A 23,686-nucleotide genomic window follows, 5' to 3' on the forward strand; every position below is an offset into this window, starting at 1 on the left:
ATGCAGCCTGGGCCCCATGAGTGCTCTTACCTTCGTTGCCGCCTCTTCTACCCAGCTCCACCCGCTTCAAGGGGTCGTTCAGCTGTTGGGCCTGGGAGCAGAGGACAAGCTTTTTCCGTACTCGGCCCCAGACCACCCTTGCGTGGCCTGACGGCGGCTGGGCCCCGCCTGCTTTAAGGGTGACGCGGGTGGCCACGCCCCCGCGTTGACGTCACCGGCCCGGTTCCCTCTCCCGGGAGCAGCGGCGGACGCGCGGCCTCCACCCCCTCCCCTCACGGGTGTTCCCCTCCCCAGTAGCAGCCGAGGCCTGACCCTCTACAAGCCGATGGCCCGGGTCCCGAGCGCGGGCTAGCGGGCCTGGGTTTCCGGCCATGGGTTGTATCGGCTCTTGGAGCCCGGCGGGTCAGGGTAAGAGGCAGAGGCCGGGCACGGGTTGGGGAGTCGGGCTGCGGGTGCACGGGCCGTGGGTGGGTTGGGGCTTTGAGGAAGGGGCTGTGTCTGGAGAGGGAGGAGCATGCACCAGGGAGGCGGTCCGGGCAAGAGGAGGGAGCGGGCATGAGCGGGGAGGGGGCTAAACAGACTTGGGTTTGGTCTCTTGGCCTGCTTGCTTCTGGGCTCTGCAGGGTAGGCTCCTGGATTCCCACCGCCGAGGGTGGCAGGAGGTTCATGGCCTGGGGAGGGGCTAGGCAACCCTCTCCAGCCCATGGCAACTGGCCTTGTCCGCCCACATATGCTTACCCCCGCCCCACCCCCTCTTCTGCCTACACCTCTCCTCTCTGTCCTGGGAGTGGCCCTATGCTGGGAACCTGCCTTTCCCATCTGTGTCCCAACCCCCTTAGGCCTGCAAATGCTGGGAGTTTTTAATCAACCTTACTCCTCACTTCAGAGTTAGATGGTTGATGAACAGGACTGAGGCCCCACTTGGGGCACCTGTGAGCACCTGATCACTTCTCACCTCTTACAACTCTTTTAGTTCCCTTCCCCCACTTTCAACAACAACAACAACAACAACAACAACAACAAATAACCCTACCTGTGGAGGGAAACAGGAGCCCAGAGGCAGGCCATCAGGTCTTCCTTCCCACAACTGCTGACCTTTGCTTGGGCCTTGGTTCCCATGGATGGTGCATGCTGGGGCCTGGTCTTAAGTCCTGTGCATCTGAGGTTGGCCAGCCTACTTTACTCCAGTGTCATGGATTTCTGCAAGCTTAAGGCCAGGTAGGAACTTATGATGTTGAGAGCTAGGTTTTCGAATGGGTCCTGGGCTTTCAGGGCAGGTGGTCAGTCACATAGGCCTTAGTGTGGTTGGTACTTGAGGTTCTTTGGAACTAAGATTCTGAGATTTGTACTTTCTTTGGATTCCCATGAGGAATTCTGGGATTTGTAGTCTTAAATTAACCTCATGGCTTTTGAAGCTGAGAAGCAGCAGGCTGCTTGGAGCCCTCTAGTCCTGTAAAACTTGGAGTTCAGGAAGTTATCCCTCCTGTGGTCAGGAGAGAGTTTGGCTGACCTCAGGATTGGCATCAAGAACCCTGAGTAGGTACCAGCTAGGGCCAGGGATGTCCTGTAACCTTGTGTCTTCCTTTTGGTTGGTAGCATATCTGGGGACCACCAGCTGACTGAGGCTCAGGGACACAGACGGCTGCTCCAGCTAAAGGTCAGTTGTGATATACGTTGCCTGTTGGCACTGTCTAGGGGATAGGCCTCAGCTCACTGAGCTCCACAGAATTTGGTTGGGCCCCTGGCACTCCCACCTCCTGAAAGCCATGAGGCAGGAGAGCTTTCCTTATGTGACTAGGAACAGGTTCCAAGTGGGGAGGGGACTGGCTCAGCATCCGGAACCAAAATAGGAATAGAACTGGGAGCTGAGCCTGGAGCGGTTCTGGGCTTTTGGTTCTCTGCATCAATACAGCCAGCATGCCTATGATTTCTGTGCTGGGCAAAATGTTTCTGTGGCAGCGTGAAGGGCCTGGAGGACGATGGACTTGTCAGACAAGTCGCAGAGGTGAGACCAGGGCATGTAGATGTGATCTGGGAGGTGATGGGAACCTGAGGAGTAGGGTGCTCAGGTGGCAAGAGGAAAATTACTTTGGCTTAGATATTGGGAACCAGGTTGAAACAGGAACAACCAGGCTGGGGCCAGGCAGGCCATCAGGAAACAGCTTTAGGGGACTGGGGCAAAAGAAAAAATTGTAGGTTCGTCAGAGAAGAGTAAAGAACTGCGTACCAGCTGAGACTGGCGAGAGGAAAGAACCAAGAGAAGGAAGGCAGCAAGCCTGCAAAGGGCCCAAGACGGTGGTGGGGAGGGGAACGGTGATGGTGGTGGAAGAATGAGGTGTGCTTTCCAAGAGGAATGGGTAGGCTGAGAAACCGGAGAAAATTCAGAATTTATCCAAGTTTAGGTTTCATCTTGACGGTTTTGATGGCAAAATATATCCAGTGGAGAAAGCTTGCCAGTGGCTGCCACAAAATGGCCCCAGGGACCTCTAAAGGCTAGGGGCTTTCAGAGAAGGGGGGAGCACCAGGTGGTTGCTGATATTCTGGGAGGTGGGGGATGGGTGAGGAGGAATGATATGGCAACACCGGATGAAAAGGAGGGGGATCTTGACAGAAGTGGGAGCCCAGCTGAACAGACTTTCCCCCACCCCTCAGTGGCCTCCGACCCCGCCTGGGCTGTGGAGTGGATCGAACTTCCTCGGGGCCTTTCTCTATCTTCCTTGGGATCTGCTCGGACCCTCCGAGGCTGGAGCAGGTCCTCTCGCCCTTCCTCTGTGGACAGCCAGGATTTGCCAGAGGTGCTGGGCCCCTGGTGTTGGTAGGGGAAGAGGGACTGTATCCACAAGAAAGGGATCTGTATGTATTCCCCACCCCCGCCTTGCCAGCCTGTTTCTGTCTCCCTTTGCCTGCTAGCGGGGGCGCTATCCGGCCGGCAGTGAGGCCGCCCCCGCCGGTCTGCTCTGCTCGGCGCGGTGCCAGCACCGGGCGGGCTGCTCCCGCCTTCGGCGCTGACGTCAGTGCATCCCGGGCCATATCCCTGGAGACCCTGTTGCATGGTGATGGGTTGCCAGGGAGATATACACCTTTTCTCTGAGCCTGGGCCGCAGCTGCGCGGAGTGCTGGCAGGGATGGCCAAGTGGGGGGGAGAAGGGGGTGAGAGGAGGGAGGGCGAGCCAGGATACACCCAGCAGGTGCTCCTCCCTCCAGGCCTGGCCAGAGACTGCCGGCGCCACCCTGGGGGCCCTATCAGCCAGGTACTGAAGGGAAGGGACAGAGGAGGTGGGCGTGAGGTCAAAGGGCAGGTGGAGCCCCTCTTGTGAGGGTTGGGAACTGATGGAGTAGAGCTAGGCAATGTCAGGGAGGGGCCTATCTCTCTGACTTAATTCATTCGTTGAGGAAAACATTTGCCTGGGCTTGCCAAGGAGCACAGAGCCAGGTGCAGGGTGGAGGTAGGAACCCAGGTGAATCAGACACAGGCTCTGCCATCCTGAGATCCCTCAAGAGAGATGCAAAGGTAATGCTGGGGCTGGGGTGGGCTTGAAGAAGACACAGAGAAAACTGTGGATTGAAAACACAATAGGAGGTGGCACATGAGTGGGGCCTTAAATGGTATGGAGCATTTTGTAGGCATTTGGTAGGCAAAGATGGCATTCTTAGCCCAGGGAAAAGCTGGTTTTTTTGTTTTGTTTTGTTTTGTTTTGTTTTTTTTTGCTTGGAGGAAGGCAGGAGGGCTGCCTGCTGACAGGGAAAGTGGAGAAGTGGGGTTTTACTGGGCAGAGGAGATCAGGGTGGATTCCAAGCAGGCCTGGAAGGAGGCAGGGCCTCATGGAGTCATTGCCTGGCTGTGGGCTTGCACTTCATTGGACAGTGAAGGAACCCAGAAAAGGTTTTAAATAAGGACATGTTATGAACAGTTGCACTCCAGGAAAATTGTTTATATTTATACCTTGCCTTGTTCATTCAACCTATGTATTTTGAAAGCTTGCTCTGTACCAGGCACTGGACTAAACACTGGGATGCAGCAGTAACCAAAGAACTGAATTTCTGAAAGAGCTTAAGACCATTGAGTGAAACTAACAAGAAATAATGAAACACATAAAATAGACCATAATTACATACATGGGACATTGATAGAGGATGGGACTTGTTACAGAATACAGAGGGAGGGTGGACAACTGGTAGGGTGGCCAGGAAGGCTTCTCTGAGGGAGTGATATTTCAGCCAAGACCCCAAAAGTGAGAAAGAGCCAGCCACAAATGGCAATGGGGGAGGAGAACACATACAAAACATACTAGGCTGAGAAAATAGCATGGAGGTGGAGGAGCTTGGGGGGCCACCACAGTGCTAATCTGCGCAGGGGCATTAAGAGCTTGAGGAAGGGCCTTTGCAAAGGATAAGGGTAGTATTAGAGGCAGTTTGGAGATGGAATCATTAGCTCTAACAACAGATATGGGTAAGGAAAGCTTATGGGAGCGTTGATGGTAATGCTGAGAATTGGAGCCAGATTGAATGGGAGAATGGTGGGGTGATGCAAAGTAAGGAAGTCTGGAAGCAGGGCCAGCTATGGGGAGAAGGTGTTGGGTTTGTTTTTGGTCATGCTGAGTTTATGGCCCTGGTAGGCTCTAGAAATAGCTAGAACGTGGGTTTGAAGACTGATAGGAGAAGAGGGGCTCCTTTGGGCCTGCCCACATTTCCATTGCTCCCTGGGAGGACATAGGTTGCTAGTCCTGGCTTCTTACTCTCTTACATATCCCAGAAGCCTTTGGGACACGTGCTGTTCTGTCATCTCTTCCCAGCTCCCATATCCCCTTGATGGGTTAGGTGGGGTATGGGCGTGTGGGAGGACACTGCTGTCAGAGGAGCACTCACCTTCTGATGCTGTCACTCAAGGTGAATGTTGGAGACACAATCGCGATGCTGCCCAAGTCCCGGAGAGCCCTAACTATCCAGGAGATCGCTGCACTGGCCAGATCCTCCCTGCATGGTATGAACCTCCCTCCCATGCCTCTGGCCATTTGGTCCTTTCTTCTCCCTTTTGCGCATGCCCTTGGATATTGTATCCTATGAGCTCCTGCTGCCATCTTCCTTTTCCTCTCTCTCTAAGGTGAATCCTAGCCCCCTTCTTCCCCCAAAGGTACATGTGAACCCTCACTATCCCCAGCTTTCCACTTCCTTCCCAGGTGCTCCCTGACCTATGCTCTTACAAGGCTTTCTGACTCTCCCAACTCTAGGTATTTCCCAGGTGGTGAAGGACCATGTGACCAAGCCTACCGCCATGGCCCAGGGCCGAGTGGCTCACCTTATTGAATGGAAGGGCTGGAGCAAGCCAAGTGACTCGCCTGCTGCCCTGGAATCAGCCTTTTCCTCCTATTCAGATCTCAGTGAGGGTGAACAAGAGGCTCGCTTTGCGGCAGGTGAGTGACAGAAAGAGGAACATCCCTCACAGGTCTTAGGGATGTTCTCTCTCATCTCCTTGGGCCTAATGTAGGGTTTGGAGTCTCTCCATACCCCTGTGTTTTTCCTCTCCTGTCTCCAAGCTGAGCCCTAATTATAGCTCACCTCTGCTAATGAATTCCATGTCCCCCCAACAGGAGTGGCTGAGCAGTTTGCCATTGCAGAAGCCAAGCTCCGGGCATGGTCTTCAGTGGATGGTGAGGACTCTACCGATGAATCCTATGATGAGGACTTTGCTGGGGGCACTGACTCAGGTGAGGGGACATTCCATCGTAGTGCAGCCAGCTGGGGTGGAACTGCCTGATAGGCCCTCTCATTCAGAGCTCAGCCTTTGGAAGGAGAGATCCAGAATGTCCTTAGCCTTTGGAAGGAGAGCAGAGAGAGGCAAACTTTGTCCAGGCAATCCTTGACTTTCCATGGGTCTGAGGGCTGTCTATTGTTGTGGGTGTGCAATCAGCAGGTGGAAATGGAGTAGTTTCTTTCCCACAGGTGCTGAGACTTCTTTGCCTGTCGGTGCAGTTGGGCTTTGCATTCCTCAAAAAAAAGCCTGGAGACCTCACCAGCACCTTCTGTGCAGTCATGTTTCCAGGAGGGTTTGCTGAACCTTACCTCTGAAAGTCCTCTCAAGTCAGCCTCTTGGCTGGCTGTGGCAGCCCGGATGCCTAGTGCTGCAGCACAGCACTTCACGGGGCTGTGGCCCCATGCAAACGGGAAGCTTGCTAGGCCCGGACTGCCCACCGGGCTGCTGGCTCCAGCTTAGCTTCCTCGCATTCCAGGCTAGTGGGCCTTTCTCTCCACCAGTGCGTGCAGAAGGGACCCCGCGGGGCTGTGCAGCTGTGCAAGGCCCTCCTTTCATCTTCCGTTTTCGGAACCACGTGGCTGACTTTCTCTAGCTTCTGAGCTTAAGCCTCCTAGGCCACTATCCCCCCCACCCCTTTGCCTTTGAAGATTGCCTCCACACATCCCCATCCCTCTAGCTAATTAACAAGTTCTCTGAGGTGCGCAGTCCATTAGAGCAGCTTGGAGACTGCTGCTGTGGTCCAGAGGGGACTGATTTGGATGACTGAGACCAAGACAGACCTGAACCATAGTGTTTTTGTTTGATTGAGTTCCAGGCCTGCTTTGACTCCTCATATAATGATAATAACTAATATTTATCCAAGGCTACTACTAGCCAATGTGGAATCATTGTGCACATTTGAAAAAGGCACCCCTTTTGCTGGTGGGCACAGCCCCATGCCAGAGCATGCTGCTTGTTGAGCAGAGTGTGGGCTAAATCTCGGCCCTCACTCACTGCCTTGGACAGGATCCCCTGGTACAGTGAATAGCCTGCACGGTCATGTAAGGCATCCCTGCAGTTTTGCTTTCTTACTGTGTGCCAGTAAGGTATATTTCCATTAGGGAAACTGAGGCAGAGAGGTTAAGTGACTTGCCTAAAGTTCCCCAGCTCCTACCCACCATCCCTAGAGCTGTACCCAGATGGAGTGGGGAGAATATGGCTTCTAGGCTGGCCAATTGAGATGGGGCTAGCAGAGCTGTCGTCTTTTCTCTTTCCTGACAGACATGGCTGGGCAGCTGCCTCTGGGACCCCACCTCCAGGACCTCTTCACTGGCCACCGGTTTTCCCGGCCTATGCGCCAGGGCTCTGTGGAGCCTGAGAGCGACTGCTCGCAGACCGTGTCCCCAGAGACCCTGTGCTCTAGTCTGTGCAGCCTAGAGGACGGGTTACTGGGCTCCCCAGCCCGCCTCACCTCCCAGCTGCTGGGTGAAGAGCTGCTCCTTGCCAAAATGCCCCCCAGCCGGGAAAGTGCCTTCCGCAGCCTGGGCCCATTGGAGGCCCAGGACTTGCTCTACAACTCGCCCCTCACAGAGTCCTGCCTTTCCCCCACCGAGGAGGAGCCAGCCCCCTGCGAGGACTGCCAGACGCTCTGCCCACCACCAGTGGGCAGCTGGGAACGCCAGCGGCAAGCCTCTGATGTGGCTTCTTCTGGGGTGGTGCCCTTAGACGAGGATGAGGTGGAGCCAGAGGAACAGTGACGCAGATCATGCCTGGTGGTGGCATGTGTCCCCTGGCTGCTGCTGGGGGCAGAGCCTGTGTGCCCCACTGTGGGCTTGAGGCTTTCAGCAGAGCTCCAGTCCAGAGGGCTTCTGGGAGCACTCACTCCTCATTGTGTGTTTTGCATGAAAGTGTCTAGAGAGGAGGCAGGGACCAGGCTGGGGGCGCATGTCCAGCCCCCACTCCTGGGGTTTGCCGGGGGTTGCCCGGGGCCCCTGGGGCATGGCTGCAGCTGTGGCAGAGTGATGTTCATGTTCTTAAATCAAAAAACGCCACATATTTCCTCCTCTGATGATGTGAACCCTGAGGGGGTGGTTCTGACTGGGCTGTATGGGATAGAATGGGAGGGAGCCTGGCCTCCCCCTCCTCCTCCCCTCCCCCATCTCTCCTCTGATGATGTGAACCCTGAGGGGGTGGTTCTGACTGGGATAGAATGGGAGGGAGCCTGGCCTCCCCCCCACCCCCGTCTCTCCCTGCTGCTCTCCTCATCTGAGTCCACAAGTCCACGTGCAGTGCTTGATAGAATCACCCCCACCCAGGGAGCCAATGGATTGAGCTGTCCCCCAGCGTCCCTCTCCCAGCTGGGCTCGTGCTGTGCTTCACCTCTCCACTGTCTCTAAATCTTTTTTCAAAAGAAAGAGGGGTTTTGGTCTGTTCTTTCAGTCGGATCTTCTCTGGGAGGCATTGGAATGATGGAAGCATGTACCCTCCACCCTTTTCCTGGCTGCCCTGAAGAGATCTGGGCCCTTTCCCAGTCCCCTGAAGGATATGTGGGCGGGGGCCCAGTGGCTTCCAGCCCACCAGGCTGCTGCATTCATTGAGTTCTCTGGAAGGTGGAGTTGGCAGAGGGGATGGCTCTGGTTGCTACAGAGCTGTGACTTCGATGTTCTCCCAAAAAGGGCCACCAGGGGGCCACACAGGTGGCTAGTCAGTTGTCTGCTGATGCCTGAGCTGGGCAGGAATTGTGCCAACGGGTGACAGTCATGAGGGAGTGTCTCTCCTTGGGGAGGAAAGAGGGTAGTGCCTTTCTTGGCTGAAGCTACAGTACTAGGGGCAGCCAGGGAGTTGATGGCCAAGCAGTGGAGCCCTCTGTAGACCCTGCATTCCATGGACAGCAGGCTCTGGAGTTTTATGGCCATGGAGGTATAGGTGGCTACAGACTTCAGGCCTTGTAGGCTTTGGCAGGTAAGAGGGCCCAAGGTAAGAACGTGAGCTGATGGGCACAGGCATTCTATATATAAGTGGCTCATTAGGTGTTTATTTTGTTCTATTTAAGAATTTGTTTTATTAAATTAATATAAAAATCTTTGTAAATCTCTATATACATCTGGTCATTGGAGGTTCCAGTATAAACCCATCTTAGTTCTACCCCCTTCGTCCTCAAAGGGGCAGCAGGAGTCAAGTGACCCCACCCCCATACCGCCAGGGCAGTGCTGCAGGTGGGGGCTGGGTCAGATTCCAGGTAGGAGCTGGGAGAAGCTGGTACCCTTGGTCTGGAATTGGGGCTGGGGTTCCAGCGTTTGGCTGTAGCTGCCTCCTGCTTTCCCAAGGCAGAAGGAACAGGAGAGCTGTAGGATCCAGGCCGACAGCCAAGGCCACCGCCATCCAAGGCCGCCCATTGAGGAATTCACTGGCACTTGTCATCGCTGTCAGAAGGGCTGCCCTCCCCAGGGAGGCCGTGGCGGGAGCGGGGCCCCCAGAGTGCATGCACCTCAGTGGTCTCTGTGTCACTGCTGCTGGTGGCACTGTCACGGAAGCTGGCGAGGGGTGGCCGGACTTTCACACCCTGTGCTGTGACAGAGCCCTCAATAGCCTTACGGAGCTGGAAAGATGAGAGGGTCAGATGGAGCTCCTTGTTTATACTCCTTCCCAGCACTTCCCCCGGATGAGCTGGACTTGAGCCTCCAGACCTTTTTGGAAGTGGAAGTCATCTTTGATGGCCACTGTCATCTTACCTCCTTTAGGGTGACGATTCCAATGAGTCTGCCGATACTGGTGACATAAGCATGGTCCACTCCCAGCAGCGAGAAGATGGTGTGAGTCTGCAGGGTGGGGAGAAAAACATTGGACTTGATGCACAAGGGGAGAGGGGCCCAGGAAGAGGTGTTGGGTTGTTGATGGAATAGAAGGGGTGCCACAGGTGGTGGGGGAGGGGGAAGGACCAACGGAGGGAAAAGTATAATAATGTACAACCAATCCTCAGAAACTTAACAGTGGGAATCTTTGTTGATGGAAAAACGGACAGAATAGGGATTCTTCATCCCATGTTAAGAGAATGGAGAACAGCTGTTCAAATGTGATACCTAATGACTGGCCAGGCACTCAGCTAAGTTAATTTCAGCACTGTCCTGAGAAGTGAGTATGACACTCATTCTACAGGACAGGCAGCATTAGCTCAGTGGTGAAGTGACTTGCGCAGGGTCATTAGTAAGAATTGGCCTTGCAACTCCAGGCCACTTTTCAGCACACTCTAGGAGGAGGAGGCATTGCCATAATGGTCCTATGCAGATGTCCAATTAGTCATGGATATATCCAGGAGGAAAGTTCCACACCCCCCTCAGGGGTACTGGCCCTGAATCCTGTTCCTCTTACCCCATCTTACCCAACCTGGGAAGCTGACACATGCTTCCCTTTTGCCCTCCTCTGGCTGAACATGTAAGGTATCCCTTTACCCTGGCTCCAATCCCCCAGTCTTGGCCTGTAGCACTCTATCTCTCACACAGTTTGCCTCTTCTGGGGCCCAAAGTATCCAGGTCTTATTGAGATGCAGTTTGCAGTCCAAGGGACAACAGTCTCCCCCATACCCCCATGTTTTTCTTGCTTTGGGCCCTTCCCCCAAGCTTTCAAATGTAGTCACCAAGGGTTCAGAAATTGTCAGCTAGTTCCCCTTGTGCTCCAAGTGGATTTTCTTGGGCCAGATGTCTTGAAAAAAAAAAACAAAACACAACACTACTGACTCAGCAGTTCCTGGAATTTTTGGCCTATCATTTATCACACTGTTTTCAGTTTACTTGTAAGCCTCTTGGCTTAATGCTTGAATCAAAACGGACATTAATATTCTAGCTTCTTGAATACAGTTACTCAGAAGTCATTGTAATTGTCTGAACACTTTAAAAATGTTTTCTTATACAGTTACTGAATTCTTTAGGAAAGAACTTCCAGAACTTTCCTAATGTTCTCCTTCTAAGGCAGGGGTGGGGAATGTCTGGTCCACGGGCCATATAAGGCCCACGAAATCAATACCAGCCATCACATTAGGGGTGAGTTAATTAAATGTTTAACCAAATATAACTGGCTAATTTTTTTTTTAAAGTAGCTGTAATTTTATTTAATTGATTTTTAGAGAGGAAGGGAGAAGGAGAGAGATAGAAACATCGATGAGAGAACATCAATTGGCCACCTTCTGCATGCCCCCACAGGGGATTGGGCCCACAACCTGGGCATGTGCCCTGACTGGGAGTCGAACCAGTGACCTCTTGGTGCATGGGTCGATGCCCAACCACTGAGCTACACCGGCCGGGCTAGCAGGCTAATTTTTAAGTTGATAATTTTGTATGGCCCGCAAATGATGTTATAAATATCCAAATGGTGCTTGGCAGAAAAAAGGTTCCCCACCTCTGTTCTAAGGCATGACGGTACTTACAAAAGGAGCTGGAAGTTCAGTTTTAGCATAAGTTTTTCTGTGCTCCTTTAATACCTGTGTCATAACTGTCATGTGTTTAGTAAGTCCCTTGAATCCTACATGCTACACGTTGTCTTTAATTTCCTCATCTGATTTCAAAGGGAAACATATCTTTATTATAAGCTTTCCTGTATTGATAATCGCTTGGCCTTGTCTTTTTATGTTTAATAATCCATCTCATCCCCTCAAGAATCCTATTGAATCATTCCCCTGAATTCCTAATCAGAGTGAGCTCCTGACAGGCTATAAGCCTTTTAGGTTCGCAAACCACTTGTCCTGGGGAGTCCCCAAGCCTTACTGATTTACCTCCTGAATATCCTGGCCATTCTCCCTGACTCCCTCACTATCCTGACCAGGATGGGACTGTGACATCCTAATGGGTTCTGCTTTTTGCTTCCCTTCCATCCAACTTGGCTCTGCCATCCTGTCAGCTTTCTCAAACTTGAGCTAGAGCCTGGACTCCCCAGAATGGCCCATAAAACCCTTCCTAAGCCCACCACAGCTTGGCTGTCCAGCCTCAGATGCCATCTGGCACCCCAGCTTCCAGCCTCACATAATCACTCCTCCTCTTCTGAAATATCAGTTTCTTGCACACTTTCTCCATTACATCGTCTTATAAAGTCCCCTGTTGTTTGTCTCTAAGCACAACTGGTAGTAATTTCTAAAATATACTGAATACTTACTATGTGCCAGGTACTGTTCCAAGTGGTTCAGATGTATCAACCTGAATCCTCAGAAAACCCTATGTAGGTACTAAGATCCCCATTTTACAGATAAAGAAAGGGAAGCACAGAGGGGCTGAGACATTTGACAAGGTTACACAGCAGAATGAGGATCTGGGTCCGGCCAGTCTGACCCAGTGTTGGCTCTCTAGCTTCCCCCACCTCCACTCACTGCTTCTTTGTAGGTGGCCTCTGAATGACTGAGGTGCTTAGCCGGTATGGTGATCTCCAGTTGCACAGGTTACTAAATAGTCTCCAGTGTATTCCCTTGCCCCTCTGAATGTTCCATTCCTGAACTTAATTGGGCTACTACTTATTGACTCCTCAGGCCTGCAAGGACATTCTGAATTCTAATCTTTTATGTTCTTATCGCTTCCAGTTCTTTGTACTTTGTTAGTCGGTTCCTCAAAGGTTTTCTTCCTCTGATTTTTAAGTTTGTAACAAACACCTACTTTGTTCTTTTTCATTTTAATTTAATTAGACACCAGGGAGCTCATTGGAGAGCCTGAATTTCTTGGGCTTGGGAACAGTGAATTGACAGGGAGAGGGGCAGTGTGGCCCTCTGAAAGAATTTTAGGACTGGGGCCAGGAAATCTGGGCTCTAGGCCTGACTTTGCTATGCTGACTTGGACAAGTGACCTCACTGTCTCAGTTTCCCCATGTATTAAAATGGTTAAATCCATAGGCTTTTGGGTCAGACAGTCTTGGAACCCAGGCCTGGTTCAGCTACTTACTAGCTGTGTGACCTTGGTCAACTTGCTTAACTTGTTTGAATCTCAATGTTCTCATTTATAAAAACTGGAATATCACACTATCTATCTTACAGTGTAGTTGTGAGGATTCGATCAAACATGTGAACAGCTTAGCCCAGTGCCTGGAATATAGCAGACACTAATAAAATGTCAGCATCAGCATCATCTTTATGTGATGTTTGAGGACTAAGTAAGATGATGGAAAAGCGTTAGAGGTCTTAGGAAGAAAGGCTTTTAAATAAAAGCCAAATGTATTATTCTCAGGCCTATCTCTCTCTCTCTCTCTCTCTCTCTCTCTTTTGCAACTGCACTGCAGTTCCCCACTCACTTTGATCCGAGGTCTTTACCCAAGGGCTTCTAAGTTCCTTTAGTACTTTTTTTTTTGTTTCTCTTTGTCCCCTGTCCTTCCTGCCTGGGCCCCTGCTTGTCCACACTAAGCTGGCTTTTAGGCACAGCTTGCATCTAAGCTAGCTGTCCAAGCTGCAGACCTTGGGAGTGCTCCCCCACTGGCCCCCACCCCCACCCCTCAGAAGTTTGCACAGTAAATCTAACAATTTAGCTAAACACCCCTTGGTTTCTGCCCTAGCAGCCTGCTGGGTGTGCCTGCACTCCCTGCCTTCACTCAGAAGCCTGAAGGTGCCCCATGATGCCACTGCCTCATCCTGGGAGCCCCTGAGGCAGGCCACCAGAGAGAGCCCCTGTTCCCTAGTGTCATCCTCACCCACCACCAGCCTGTCTGCACTCAAGTGTTCTCCCCATTTCTGCAGGCTGGTTTTGCCCTTCTGCTGAGCTATCTTCCCGTGTCCTTACCAGTTTTCCTTTGGCCTACATTAAGTGAGACTTTCTGGGGTCTGACATTCCAAACCCCCCATTGGGCATTTCTCATCTTTGTTTATCTCTTCTCTGCAGTGTCCCCACCCCTACTTGGATGTTTGTTAGCTTGTTTATTAGATTTTCTTATCCTGCCTGTTTCTCACCCATTTTTTTCAGTGTGGGTGTATCAGCCTTGTTAGGAGCTGGCAGCCTCCCTCCTAGCTCTGACCCTAGCCTGCCTTCTGGCTTCCGCCCAGCTCAAGCCCTGTCTTTGTTGCTACTTTGGTCCAGGGTTTCCTGGGGGCAAGGCTGAGAGGAGGAAAAATGATGCCTGACTCCACTGCAGGCAGGGAGAGGCTAAGGGGACCTGGTTCCTGGCCTCCCCTTCATTGATGCAATGTGTGTGAAAAACATCTCAGCACAGAGCCCATTCTCTGCTGTCTCTTTTTCCCCCCATTGGCTTGAGTCCAAACTTGTGAGAGGACCAAGATCCACCCCCCACCCCCACTATGCTCTTAAGAGACTGTGCTCCCAAGAGCCCAGGCCAGCCCCAGGTTATTGGCCTTACTTTGTGCAAAGAGGTCCGCTCCACCAGCTGGAAGGGGGCAGGGTCAATTTTGCAGTCGCTGAAGTTGACAGGTTCATCTAGTTGCTGCTCCTCCCACTCCAGAATCTGAGGGTATGAGACTAGGAGGGTTAGGGAGAAGGTTGCCAGTAGCAGTTCTCACCTCCCTGAAAGCTGGCCTGCCCTTTTTCCTACCCCATGGTCCCTCCCATGGGGACAGAAGCCAAGATGATGACTGAACACATCCCGGAATAAACAGAGTCCAGAGTCCAGTCACACCTTACCTCCTCAGGGGTCATTTCACTTTCCAGGTCTGAGTCGCTCTAGGAGAGAGAGAGAGGGAGGGAGGCTGGCAGCTGGGGCTGGGGTAAGGGGTGCATCCCCCCAATGAGGGAGGTTTATCACCTAGACCCTGGCCTGCCCTGTCTAGTGCTCCTGAGCTGCAGAAAGAAGTGGGCACTTACTGCCAGGGAGATTCGGACCCGTTTCAGCTTGCGCTTGTCACATGATTCCGACTTCTCCAACTTTGTTAGAGCCAACAGGAGAGAAGAGGAATTGATGTTATAGGGAGGAGGAAGGTGACGTGTGGTGGAGCCAGGGGGAAGGGTGCACTGCAGGGGCAGAGCTGGTATCTAGGAAGGCAGGAGGGCAGGGAGAATGGAAGCAGGTGCTACAAGGCTAATGGGAGGTTATCTCAGCATCAGAGATTGAGTCGGAAAGAAAGAGCCAGACTGAGAGGCTCTAGCCACTCACCTCTGAAGCAGCCTCGGGGGGCGGACTGCCACAGAAGAGGCTCCTGAGGGCAATGCCAGCCTGCTCCACATTCCCTATGTTCCCAAACACAAGGCCCTAGGGCAATGTCATCTTTGGGGGAGAGGGGAGGAGGGCAAGGGGAGAGGTATCCTGGTTGACCCCTGGTCAATTCTGGCAGCCTCTTAGTTGGGATGTGCCCCAGCCAAAAGGTGCACAGGGACCCTTGTGCAGTCTCAGAGGCCAGGCTCCAGCTCGATCAGAGAGTGGAGGGAGGTGCCAGTGGGTGCTGGGCTCACCTGGGGGACTCTCCCTGAGGTTCATGGAGTTGCTGGGCCCCCTCTTGAGAGCAGGCTTCAGGGGCTTGTGAGTGTCCCCCCGGGCTGCAGGGAAGCCCGAGTCCTCTGTGTTCACCTGCACGGGCAGGAAGGGGCTGGTGAGGCTCTGGCTCTAGGTCACCCTCCTGGTGAGTCTATACAACATTTAGGAGGAAGTTTGTGTGGCTGTGTAGGACCTTTCCCTTACCTGGAAGCGGACTGAGGTCTCAGGACTGGGGGGACTCTCCTGATCAGGTGGTGGAGGAGTATGGGCAGCTCGTCGCTCCTGTCTGCGGCGGGCTGGGCTTAGCTGGGCCCCCAGCAATGCTACCACCTGTGAGCGCTCAATGGAGCCCAGGAGGATCATTGACTCTAGATAGAGCAGGTGGGAGGACTCAGGAGTCACAGTGAGGCCCTCTTCCCCACCCCCAGCCTTCTCCTATACTCAAGTGGGGCCTTGGACACAGGCCACACACCAGAGGGAAAGCCCTGCCTGGCAAATGCTGGCGATTTATTCCCTTCAAGACCAAGGAGACTGGTCCTCAGCTCCTGTTTCCTCCCACTTCCTGAGCAGCAACCCTGGGAGAAGTTCATAGCACCTGGGCCCCCTGCTGGTCTCACCAGAGGACTCCACTAGGGCCAACATGCGGCCCTTGGTCCTATGCAGTGCCAACCGCAGGTCCCGGAAGGTGCAGCTGAGGGCCACATAGGGAACATCTCGCACCATGATGTCCTCCACTCGCACCCGGTACTGCCTGGGGGCAGAGAGAGGCACTTGGTTTGTGGTCAGCATGGGGAGGGTAGCTGGAGCACTACCATCTAGGGCCATAAGGAAGGTTCCAGAGCCCATGTGGACAAGGGCTAAGGCCAAGGAGCACTCCCTGGCTTTGTTCATATTAGGCAGGGCCAGCCACACCTCTCCCAGGGTATGGACAAGGGGAGCTCTGGCAAGGAAGGAGCCAGGTGCCGGTCTCCCAGCTTTACTGACTGAGGACCTTGCTGGAGGTAGGTGTAAGGGGGTCCTAGGACACCTTCTGCCCCTCCCCCACAACCCCTCTGTTGTGCAGCCCTCCGTACTGGTGGCGGCCCCAGCCCAGCTCAGGCAGATAAGGCAGTTTCTTGATTCGGATGATGCTGTCATAGAGCGAGGGCTGTAGGCTCTGGGCAACGGCGTTGGCCAGGATGACGGCGATCATGACGGGCAGGATGTGGGCGATCTGGCCTGTGAGCTCAAACACGATCACGGCCGTGGACACTGTGTGTGTCACTGCTCCTGCCAGTGCAGCTGCTCCTGGGGACAGCCACCTTTAGTCTCCTCAGGGTGCCCAGGGACCAGATGACCCTCCCCACCTGGGAACAGTCCTGTGGGTACCCTCTGGACTACCCAGCACAGTCTTGAGAACTGGGTTTCTGCACTCGAAGGAAGCCTGTTTTCTGCCAGCAGGGGGCACCAGAGCCTCAGACCCTGTGCGCTTCCAGGGGTTTTTCAGGGCCAATGGGGAACTGGAGCACTCACCCACCACTGCATAGCCCCCGGGCACAATCCGGTAGGTGCTACTGTCTGTGTGAATCCCATCTGGGAACCAGGCGGCCATGCTTTCGCCCACCAGACGTCCAAATGCTGCTCCTTCAGGGAGGGGAGTGGGAAGAGAAACAGGTAGTGGAGGGGGAGGGTGGGAGCACTAGGAAGAGAGAGGGTCAGAGGGTGGGGGAAGGGCCAGTGGGTCATTCAGTGCAGGGGTCAGTACTGTGGGGGTGGGCACTAGGGCTGGGGCTGGACCAAAACCCACTCCCAAGCAGGGAAGGGATGGCCAGAGGGTAGCCAGAGGGTGGGAAGGGTGCAGGCTGGAGGACTCACCAATGACAAAGACAGGCATGAAGGCCCCACAGGGCACTGGGATGGTGGTGGCCAGTGCAGACATCCAGAACTGCAGGCAGGACGCAGTTCAAACAGGTAGAGGTGCCATCCAGCTCCACCCCAAAGAGTCTATATTGCTTATCAGGTAATAAACCTCCCAGCTATCCCAGAATTCTCCCAGAGGTGAAGGGAAGAAGGACTCTGGAACCAGATGGCTTGGGTTCAAATTCTCATTTTGCCACTAGCTATGTGACGTTGGGCCAATTACAATCCCTTTGTCTCAACTTCCCATCTTTAAAACGGGAACTAGCTACCTTTCCACAGGATTGTTGTAAGGCTAAAAGGAGTTAATATATAGAAAGTGCTGAGAACAGTGCCTGGCACCCAGTAAGCCTATGTAAGCATTAACTATACATCTGTAAGGAGCCCCACCTTCATGAGAATGAAGATGACCAGGGTGAGGAAGACATTGGCACGGGGAGGGCTCCAGGCCTGTGAAGTTCCAGGAAGCTCTAACTCTTCCACTAGGCCCTGGTGGACCCATGTCCGGTTGTCAAACAGGGTGACCAGCGTCTCCTTCTGCGAGAGCTATAGGGAAAAGTGTGCCTCAGGTGGGGAACAGACAGGATGAAGGGAAGGGGCTCACAGGAGAGCAGGGGCTGTTGGCTTCAGTAAGGATGCATCCTAAGGGAAGGCATATGTTCCCGTTCTGCCTGGGGTTACCTGTCCAGCCATGAACTGTCCCAAGCCCGGGGGGAAGGTCAGAGTGGAGATGAGCAGGGTCACCAGAGCCGGGAAGAGCAGGCGTCTAGAGATACAGGTTTCACAGCATCAAATGTGGGTGGTGCACTTACTGCAGGGGGTGAGAGGCTGGGTGCCTTCACACAGCTCAGGGCTGAGGTCACAGCAGAACCTTGGCTCTTACATAAAAGCACACAGTTCTGAGAGAAGGTCCCCTTTGCTGTTCATGAGATGATGGCCCTGAGGGTGATGGTGGCCATCGGGGTTATTATGAGCCCAAACAACTTCCTCTTGGCTCCCGACTCCCTAAGCAGGTAGCAGTGGCAGAAAGCCCATCCATCCCCAGCCCTCCTCAGGATGCCTCTGCGCGGTGTCTCCTTCCCTTGCTCTCCCAAGCCCTGGCTGAAGGGTGCGTTGTGTGAGAGTGAAGTTTCTGCCTCTGTCTGTTTCTCTGTGGTGACTTAGACTGAAGGTCAGTGTTAGGGGAAAGAAGCTGGGGTCACTTAGGAAGTTGACTGAAGGTGCCATAGGGAGCAGGCTCAGTTGGCTGCCCTTTCCCTGAAGGACGTTAGTCCCAACAAAAGTCACGTCTCAGGCCTCCCCACTCCCAATCCATGGATCACAACTGAGAGAGCTGTGCTCTGGAGATAAAAAAAAAAAAAAAAAAAATCTCACCCATTTCCATGCTTCCCTGGAGGAAACGAAGGCTCACACACTCTCCAGGGAGCACTGCCGTCTGTGCCAGGCCAAGAGCCAGGGAAACCTGAGTGTTTGATCTAAAGTGCCCCTGCCACTGACTACACGTTCAAAAGTGCCAATTTTCAGGTAATTCATATAAGAGCCAGTTCAACCCACCTGGAATACACTATTGGCTGATTTTCTCAACGGAGTGCCTGTTTTTTTTTTAAATTTATTTTTAAATGTTTTTATTGATTTTTTAGAGAGAGAGGAAGGGAAAGAGAGATAGAAAGATCGATGTAAAAGAGAAACATCAATCAGCCTGCAACCCAGGCATGTTCCCTGACCAGGAATCGAACAGGGACCTCTCAGTCCATGGGACGACACTCATTCTACTGAGCCATACCTGCCAGGCGGAGTGCCTTTTTTTGATTGGGCCACTATATGCCAGCTCACTGGTCACCCCCCCCACACCCTACTGTGACCCTCACACATCCAAAGCAGCCTAGAAAGGAGCCCAAAGCCAACTCACTTCTTCATGAGGAAGCGGTTGATGGTTTTCTGCTTCCGCATCACCTGGACAATCTTCCGGTTCAGGTAGACAAAGAGCGCACCCCCAAAGCCACTGGCAATACTGGAGAGGGAAGAGCATCACTGTAAAAGGGGTCTTCCCTCTTTTGCCTCCTCCCCTCTGATGGGCCCCAGCTTCCATAGCTCCTCACCCAATGACAGCAAAGGCTGGCAGCTCCTGGAGGTCAAAGGGGAAGTCAAGCCGGAACCGGGTTTTGAAGAGAGCAGTGATTGTCTCTGAAGGGAAGGCAGAGTAGCAGAGAGAGGCAGGTGTAGCATCCAGGGCCCTACCTGAGCCATCTCAGGGGATCCCACATCCCCCAGGTGCCCCAACCTTCATCACGGTTCCAGACTGCCAAGACCCGGAAGATGAAGGCACTGAAGGTGGCAGCAAAGAAGCCCCGCCAGTAGTTCCGCACCGCGAAGAAGGTGGAGGTGACCTCGATGCTGAACAACACACCTGAGAGGGGCCAGGGAGAGCGCCGCTTGACGCCTGGCCTCAGGACTCAGAGCCAGATGAGAAGGGTAAAGGAGGTGAGGCCACAGGCGGGGCTGGGGCTGGCCTGGAGGCCTACCTCCGATAGGTGCTGCAAAGCAGCAGCCCACTCCCACGGCACAGGCAGCGGCCAGCATCTCTGTGTTCCGGGATTCATTCTGGTGAGAGTGGTGGAAAGGGGAATCAGCTGGGCTCAGAGCCCACCCCTCTCCTCTGGCCTCCTCCAAGGTACCCCTTACCTCATAGATACCCCCGAAGAGGGACAGGAACTTGCTGAGCAGCGCAGCACACATGCTTGCGATATGTACAAAAGGGCCCTGGGGGATGGGGTCAGGAAGTGAGTGGGGAAGGGGCACACCCTGACCCTGGCCAGGCTTCTTCCTCCACTGGGAGTGATTCCTTTATTCCCTAACCTTCAGTTACCTCTTTGCCAAGGGGCATCCCACTGCCCAGGGCACAGGTCAGCCCGATGACCTTCGCTACAAAGGTCTTGAGGGTGAGGTATTCCTTTAGCACCACGCCCCGCAAGATGGTCTTCATCTCGGGGATGCCGGACCCTGGAGAGTGTACCGTCCCAGGAGAGTAATTAGATGTGCCCAGTTCAGGAGCTTCTGCCCTCCCCTCCTCTCCTACTGTACCAACAGCCTGAGGAGCCAGGATCTGTGTGAATCCAGCTGAGAAAGTGATGAGGACGACAGGATAGGTGACCCAGGCCAGGTACTGCAGCAAGAGGCTGGTGTTTAAACCCCGGGACATCCATTGCTGAGCTGTGGGGAGAGGATGTGCTGCTGGACCCCTGAGGTGCACACCCAGTCCCACGCTAGCCACTGGGACATACTGATAGGAGAGGCTGTCCCAGGAACTATCACAGAGTGCCCAGGTACAAGGGGCAGGGATGGGACCCTAGAGGGCCTTCAGTGGAACAGAGATCATTGTTGGTAAGAGGGTCAGCTGAAGAGGCAAGGCAAGAAGTCGTGGCCTATGGGAGTGGCAGTGATTATGTTTGAAGATGGGCACTCAGGCTGGCCAACTAGGCAAGATACTTGGACAAGTGTGGCATGGAGGAAGCAGGTTGGTGCTTTCCAGCCCTCCCCTGCCAGCCCTAGTTCTCACCTTGCAGACAGGCAGCAATAGCATAGTCCATGGCCCAGCTGACCAGCGCCATGACGAGCCCCAGCAGGACCAGGAAGATCCAATCTTCACCAACCCTGGATACTAGGAACTTATGACAGCGTACGGAACAGACTGGGAGCAAGAGAGGGAAGAATGGAAAAATGGCACTGAAGTGCTCCTACCCCTGCCTCCCCCAACCTCCAATGGTCAGCTCTAATGAATGGCCTCTGTCCCCCCAGTGCAGCACAGCCAGATCCCCTGCCCCAACCCAAGTCTCACTGCGGCACCGGGCACAACGGCTCTGTCCGTATTCCAGGAGCTCCAGGGGAGCCGGAGGGGAAATTGGACTCTTCCAGGGCTCGGGCCCTCCCAAGCGGATCCGAGCAGCCTCCTCTTTGGCAAAGGCCCCCAGGTCCTGAGTATACCGGCCATACATCTGAGCAATGGGGGAAAACAGGGTTAGCAGCCCTGCATGAGTGTGGGCTGAGAAGGGATTCAGGGAGGGCCCCTGAGGTCTCAGCTCCCCTTTTCCCAGCCCCCACATTATATATCCCCTCTTGAACCTAAAGGTCCCACTTTGGTTTGGGGTGTGGGAACAATGCACATTGCAGACTGTGGGAGCTGTCCTGGCCGGAGTGATGGGGACAGCCAAGGTACAGGGACACAGCTGTGGGGGTGGCAGAATAATCAGTCCTCTTCTCACAGGCCTGGGGGAGGGGAGCACTGAGGAGGAGTGGGAGGGAAGGCCCCAGAGGAGGAAAGATGGAAAAGCTAAGGCTGTCTGAAAGTAGGAGGTGGGGAGGTCAGAGAATAAGGGATGGTCAAGGGCATATGGGTAACAATAAGGGCCTCAATGAGCTGGGGGCAGCTGAGTTAGGCCTAGGAGCAGGAGGGGCCTCAATCCTTATCACGTTCCTGCTGGGCCTCTGGCTGAATCAGCTGTACCCCTCCCACCCACCCTAATCCCCTTGTCCCTATTCTCCATCCCTACCCCTCCCACCAGCCTGCCAGTCCAGCTGAGAGTAGATAGTCTCTCTGGGTCGGTAGGGAGTGCTTGGTGGCCTCAGCCCACACTGGAACTGCCCCGAGTCCAGTGGTAAGTTGGGGGGATAGCAGAAGCTGATGGCTGGGCTGTGACTGTGGATGCTGGGGTGATGGGATGAGAGAGTCTCTGAGCTATGGCTAGACCTGCCAAGCTGGGCATGTGTTGAGGGGTGGGGAGGAGTAGATTCCGGCTGCCACCCGCAGAGCTTTGAGACACAAAGGGCTCCTGTTGGGGCTGGGGGGGGGGTGAGGGAGGGAAAGATAGAAACAGAGAGAGAGAGAGAGAGAGAGAGAGAGGAAGGAAAGGGAGGAGAGAGAACCAGAGAGGGGAAAAAGAGAGGTCTGGGGAAGGAGCAAAGAGAAGGGAGGAGGAAGGGAGAGAAGGAAAGTAGAGTATAAACAGTCTGACACAGTGTCAGAGTAGGAGGTGAGCCTGTGAGAGAAAGACAAAGGGATCAGAAGGAGAAGGGGGAGAGGCTGGAGCAGAGAGTGCCAGGGAGAGAGATTGACCCTGAGAACTCGTACCAGAGATAAAGACCAGGCAAAGGAGATGGGGATGGGGCTGGTGCGACAGAGACACCGTTTCAGGGCCAGGTGCTCGGCTTCCTTGACCAATGACCCATTCTTGGCTTGTACAGATGGACAGACACCTCCCACGCTATGTGAAGGCTTGCCCCTATACCCTTGCTCCACCCCCACCCGTGCCACCTCTCCCTGTCATCCTGTTTCATCCAGTTACTCCCTCTCTTAACTGGGCACCTCCCAGCCTCAATTACAGCCTGGGGGCTCCCTCTTCCTGGAGAGATTCCCTCCCTGCCTCCTTCCTGGGCAAATTCCAGGACCAGCTGTTTAAAAGGGAGCCCTTCCCTAGGGTTTGCCCCCCCCTTCCCGCCCCAGTGACAGAAGGAGGGGCAAAAGGCTTTTCAAACACTGTTACATTGGTGGCCATGAGTCAGCTCAGAACCCCAAGACCTCTGCTTCTAATAAGGTCAAGAGACACCCCTGGGGTGGGTAGGGGCTGGATACTCAGAGTAAGCATGGATAAAGGTCCCAATTCCCACACCCATTCCTGCCTGACCCATTCTCTCTTAAGTTCCTGTCCCCAAGGCTGGCAGGCCACCTTTCCCCCACAGAGAATAGAGGGAGGGGTTCCTGCCAATGCTGGGCGCTGGGTTTGGGTCTGACCATCTTTCTACACACTCTTATTTCGGTGTCTAGCACAGTAAAATGCACTTACTGGGGACAGAGAGAATGTCTTGGATGGTGGAGATAGGAGTGTAGACAGATAAAATTCAACGGGTGTGAGCGGTGCTGGGGAGGGGTGGTGGGGCTGAGACTTGGGCCCAGGTGGCCAGGGGCAGGAGCAAAGAAAACGTAGTGGTGGTGGGGGAAAGTAAGGGAAGGACACCTGGGACAAGCACCTGATCTTGTCCTCTGTAGGCCCCCAGCCCCAGCCAGAAACCTGCATGCAGCTTGTCCCTTAGCCCTGCAACCCCTCAGGCCCTCAAGCCTCAGTTTCCCCAGCTCAGAAGGCTGGGGCGGGGTTAGGGTAGGCCCCCGTCCTCGCGCTTACAAGGGTGACTAGAAGCAGCAGTCCCGAGCGCACTCCTCTGGGCTCAGCTCTGCTTCACTTACCAGGGTCTGCTCGTACTGCAGCGCCCGCGGCTCCATCCCTTCCTCCGCCGCCGCGGCCGCTGCGGCCGCCATCTCCGCGCACAGCCCTCGGGCCTCCCGCTGCGTCTCGGGCCCTGGCCTGGACTCGGCTCCCCGCCCGCAAAGCCCGCGCCGACACCCGTCCCGTCCCCGCAGCCCGGGCGGCCGAGTGCAGAAAGCCTCCCGCTTGTGTCCCCTCCTCGGCGGGCGGGCCGAGGGCGGTGCCCACGGTGCTGCTCCGCCCGCCGGCCCATCCACAGGGGCCGGCCCAGCCCGGCCGGGGTCTGCGTCGGGGCTGTCTCCTAGGCTTGGGAGAGGCGGTAGGGGGCGCTTGGAGCGCGTGAGCCCGCGCCCCCTCTCCGCGGAGGCCGGGGGCCGAGAGGGGCGTCGGGTGCCAGGGCGGGGGCGGGTCCGCTGGCACGTGG

General features: G+C 54.5%; 2 protein-coding genes across 5 annotated transcripts; one reads left to right on the top strand and one right to left on the bottom strand.

Moving 5' to 3' along the window:
• The first annotated feature begins 277 nt into the window (after nt 1–277).
• FAM131A (family with sequence similarity 131 member A) lies at nt 278–8,040 on the top strand. Of its 4 annotated transcripts, XM_036243262.1 has the most exons (7): nt 278–408; nt 1,189–1,218; nt 1,597–1,657; nt 4,888–4,981; nt 5,229–5,411; nt 5,589–5,705; nt 7,013–8,040. In XM_036243262.1, exons 2-7 carry the CDS (start codon nt 1,193–1,195, stop codon nt 7,486–7,488), a joined length of 957 nt encoding a protein of 318 aa, XP_036099155.1. In that variant the 5' UTR covers nt 278–408; nt 1,189–1,192; the 3' UTR covers nt 7,489–8,040. The 4 variants fall into 4 exon arrangements, with proteins under 4 accessions (XP_036099155.1, XP_036099156.1, XP_036099154.1 ...); XM_036243263.1 differs by lacking the exon at nt 1,189–1,218; XM_036243261.1 differs by lacking the exon at nt 278–408 and having other exon boundaries at nt 947–1,218.
• An 806-nt stretch (nt 8,041–8,846) lies between these two features.
• Nucleotides 8,847–23,315, bottom strand: CLCN2 (chloride voltage-gated channel 2). Its single transcript, XM_036243337.1, has 24 exons — nt 23,244–23,315; nt 20,844–21,000; nt 20,565–20,696; nt 20,090–20,218; nt 19,875–20,008; nt 19,691–19,768; nt 19,531–19,609; nt 19,290–19,415; nt 19,108–19,192; nt 18,918–19,019; nt 17,690–17,774; nt 17,399–17,554; nt 16,967–17,036; nt 16,625–16,735; nt 16,186–16,399; nt 15,730–15,863; nt 15,317–15,480; nt 15,091–15,205; nt 14,795–14,868; nt 14,506–14,565; nt 14,326–14,364; nt 14,045–14,149; nt 9,463–9,549; nt 8,847–9,329 (listed from the first exon to the last, which is right to left on the bottom strand). The coding sequence occupies exons 1-24, from the start codon at nt 23,313–23,315 to the stop codon at nt 9,135–9,137; spliced, it is 2,703 nt and encodes a 900-aa protein (XP_036099230.1). The 3' UTR covers nt 8,847–9,134.
• Nucleotides 23,316–23,686: the final 371 nt, after the last annotated feature.

The sequence above is a fragment of the Molossus molossus genome, unplaced genomic scaffold (assembly GCF_014108415.1).
Source record: "Molossus molossus isolate mMolMol1 unplaced genomic scaffold, mMolMol1.p scaffold_m16_p_5, whole genome shotgun sequence".
In the NCBI taxonomy this organism is placed as follows: domain Eukaryota; kingdom Metazoa; phylum Chordata; class Mammalia; order Chiroptera; family Molossidae; genus Molossus; species Molossus molossus.

Bases quoted from the DNA above. Each gene is read 5' to 3' on its own strand.
- FAM131A (XM_036243261.1), top strand. From the start codon at position 1,118: ATGGATGGTGCATGCTGGGGCCTGGTCTTAAGTCCTGTGCATCTGAGG. The intron at 1,658-4,887 runs GTCAGTTGTGAT...CTGTCACTCAAG, and splicing joins GACGGCTGCTCCAGCTAAAG to GTGAATGTTGGAGACACAAT. The intron at 5,706-7,012 runs GTGAGGGGACAT...CTTTCCTGACAG, and splicing joins TGCTGGGGGCACTGACTCAG to ACATGGCTGGGCAGCTGCCT.
- CLCN2 (XM_036243337.1), bottom strand. From the start codon at position 23,315: ATGGCGGCCGCAGCGGCCGCGGCGGCGGAGGAAGGGATGGAGCCGCGG. The intron at 17,037-17,398 runs GTGGGGCTCCTT...TCCTGCCTGCAG, and splicing joins TCATCTTCATTCTCATGAAG to TTCTGGATGTCTGCACTGGC. The intron at 9,550-14,044 runs GTAAGGCCAATA...CCCACCCTGCAG, and splicing joins AGCGGACCTCTTTGCACAAA to ACTCACACCATCTTCTCGCT.